We start from the raw sequence: 2,524 nt of genomic DNA on the forward strand, positions 1-2,524 counted from the left end.
AGGTTCAAACACCATCCGTTCATAAAGCATCACTTCGAAGACGGCAATAGGATCTCACCAGGGCACCGGCAGTTTTCACAGTATCCCCAATCTCACTTTTCCTGGAGGATGCTTAGTAGTAGCTTTGCCACGGGTTTTATTACCTTGCCGAAAGTTAGTTAAAAGGATTGTACCTAATGAAAAATTAGAGCATTACACAAAAATAAGTTTTTTTTATTAATGAATTGTTTAAAAGTTCATAAAATAATCACCCAAATGTCATCAAAACACAACTGGAATCTTTTAAAGTCAACTAAAAGCGTACATATAGTGTATAACACAAATTATGTTATGCAACACTTTAAACTCGCAAAATCCTGTCAAACGAAACTTAGGCATCTTCGACGGACTCGAAGATTGTTGTTGTCCCGCTGGTGTGTATGAGTTTGTGCCACTCGATTCTGGAGAGGGCCATCCACCGTAAGACGTGCAACATCAAGGACCCCAGCCAGAATAACTGGGTGGTCCCAGAAGGAGGTCGCGGCCCAGCTTACAACGCAATGTAAGGACCAATGAGATTTAACATTTTCCTATATCTTTTTATTTATATTGTATTAGTTAAGAAGATACAATTTTTGTATACAAATAAACTTTATATTGTAGTTCTACCAGTATCGGTGACTAGCTTGATTCATCCCTTGTTTCTTCCTTTAGCTCTTCTCTTTCTTTGAACTGATTCTCGGCCGCTCTGTAATGTTCTGGCCAGTCTTTTGGTTGCTTATTTCCATACATCTGTAAATCAATAATAACCTGACAATGTGCTTATAAGTCAACTGAAATAGTTACCTCACACACGAACTGTAAAACCTTCATCTTTGAGATTTCAATTTCAGCTCGAATCCCCCATTGGAAAGTTTGTATTTTCGTTTTCTCATCAAACTCACAGTGAAGGTAATAATTCTTTATCAAGGTTTCTCTTATATATTCTTTGACTTTACCGAAAAATGGATGCTCAACTTCTACATCAATATCCAAGGACTTCAGGAAACTATAAAGGGATTCTGAAATAATAAATCAACAATATAAAAACAATAAAGGAATGGTATCGTAGAGCTCACTGTCTGATACTGGCGCGTTTGTCATAAATATATGGGATAAAATTAATAGAGTCAGTATCTTGTGAGCAGCATTTGGTACATTTGAACCAGTTTCATAACTAGAAACACATTCTTCCTCTTCATCGGAATAATTTACAGGAGGCAACATACTAATTAAAAAATAAATTTTTTTTTCATTTTTACATCATCATATTCAGTAAGTGTGTAACCATATACCTAAAAATGTATGCAAAACAATATCAACAACATCCATATAACAATAATAATACCAACATTTTCCAGAACCTTAATTGCTTGTTGTATAACACTATCCACGCATTGGCCCTTTTTGTGAATTACATTTTGATTTAATTCGGATCTGGTATAAAATGAATTTTCGTCAGCTTTAAGAATAATGTACCTGACTACATCATTGATTATATTTTCTGTATTTTGATCCGGTACGTCTGGATCAGTCTGTGATTTGGTTTTTTGAGACCCGCTAACTGATCTTCGCTTCTTCGACATTTTTACGACTTGAAGAACTTTAAAATCGTGTATCAGCTATCTCCATACAGCACTATCAACACAAAAATTTAAATAACTAGCCGCTAGGGATGCAGAAAAAATATCGATATTTTTTTGTCGATATATCGATATTTTTTAGATGATATAATTTCAGAAGATTAAGTACAATTAAAAAAAACTTTCAAATCGGAACTTACTTTTAAACGTTTAGTGAATTCTGGTACTTAATTTTAATGGTTTATCAAAAATACCGTTATTCCTTAAGAGTTTTAGAAAAAAATATTTTTTAGGCTAATATTTGACTACGTTTATTTTCAATTAAAAATATACATACATTTTTTTGTAAAATATCGATATATCTTATACTTATTGCAAAAAATATATATATTTTTTCCTTCGACATATCGATATTTTTTGTGGCCAACATGCCTACTAACCACTACAAAATATGCAAAATCTAATGCACGGCTTGGCTTTTTATTTTAATTCTTAATGTCAGACGAGTATGTTCGATCCCTTTCCTATATAAATTGTAAGAGAGGAAAGGACGGATATAATTGCTTGGAGCAATTAATTTAATATTTGCTTATATTTTACAACCTTAGTATACGCGAGACGTATTCCTTCACGTACTAACTTTAAAAAAGAAAAAGAAAAACATTACTGAATACTATTAATATATCTATAATACTTACATTTTAAAGGAAGTGGAGTTACTTTTATATTTGAATGTTCTGAGATGAATTGCTATTTTTAAACAATATACTAAATAAATATAAACAATACAATACAACTTAAACTAAACATGTATTACTATGTGATATATAACATGTATTACAATAACCATGAATTAAAAATGATCGCACAATAACTACTAGAGCTTTTTAAAATAAAATTAATGCTTTATTTATTATCGGACA

General features: G+C 31.7%; 1 protein-coding gene across 1 annotated transcript; it reads right to left on the minus strand.

Moving 5' to 3' along the window:
- Positions 1 to 582: 582 nt before the first annotated feature.
- LOC143197584 (non-structural maintenance of chromosomes element 3 homolog) lies at positions 583 to 1,635 on the minus strand. Its single transcript, XM_076406124.1, has 4 exons — positions 1,371 to 1,635; positions 1,098 to 1,313; positions 826 to 1,040; positions 583 to 771 (listed from the first exon to the last, which is right to left on the minus strand). Exons 2-4 carry the CDS (start codon positions 1,243 to 1,245, stop codon positions 661 to 663), a joined length of 474 nt encoding a protein of 157 aa, XP_076262239.1. The 5' UTR covers positions 1,246 to 1,313; positions 1,371 to 1,635; the 3' UTR covers positions 583 to 660.
- Between the last annotated feature and the right edge of the window lie 889 nt (positions 1,636 to 2,524).

This window comes from Rhynchophorus ferrugineus, unplaced genomic scaffold (genome assembly GCF_030347505.1).
Source record: "Rhynchophorus ferrugineus isolate W39M unplaced genomic scaffold, kcgeb_rfMv2 rfM5, whole genome shotgun sequence".
Lineage (NCBI taxonomy): Eukaryota > Metazoa > Arthropoda > Insecta > Coleoptera > Curculionidae > Rhynchophorus > Rhynchophorus ferrugineus.

Excerpts from the sequence above, each read along its gene's own strand:
- LOC143197584 (XM_076406124.1), bottom strand. The coding sequence starts at position 1,245 with ATGTTGCCTCCTGTAAATTATTCCGATGAAGAGGAAGAATGTGTTTCT. Across the intron at positions 1,041-1,097 it reads AAACGCGCCAGTATCAGACA|AATCCCTTTATAGTTTCCTG; the intron begins GTGAGCTCTACG and ends TTATTATTTCAG. Across the intron at positions 772-825 it reads TTTTACAGTTCGTGTGTGAG|ATGTATGGAAATAAGCAACC; the intron begins GTAACTATTTCA and ends ATTGATTTACAG.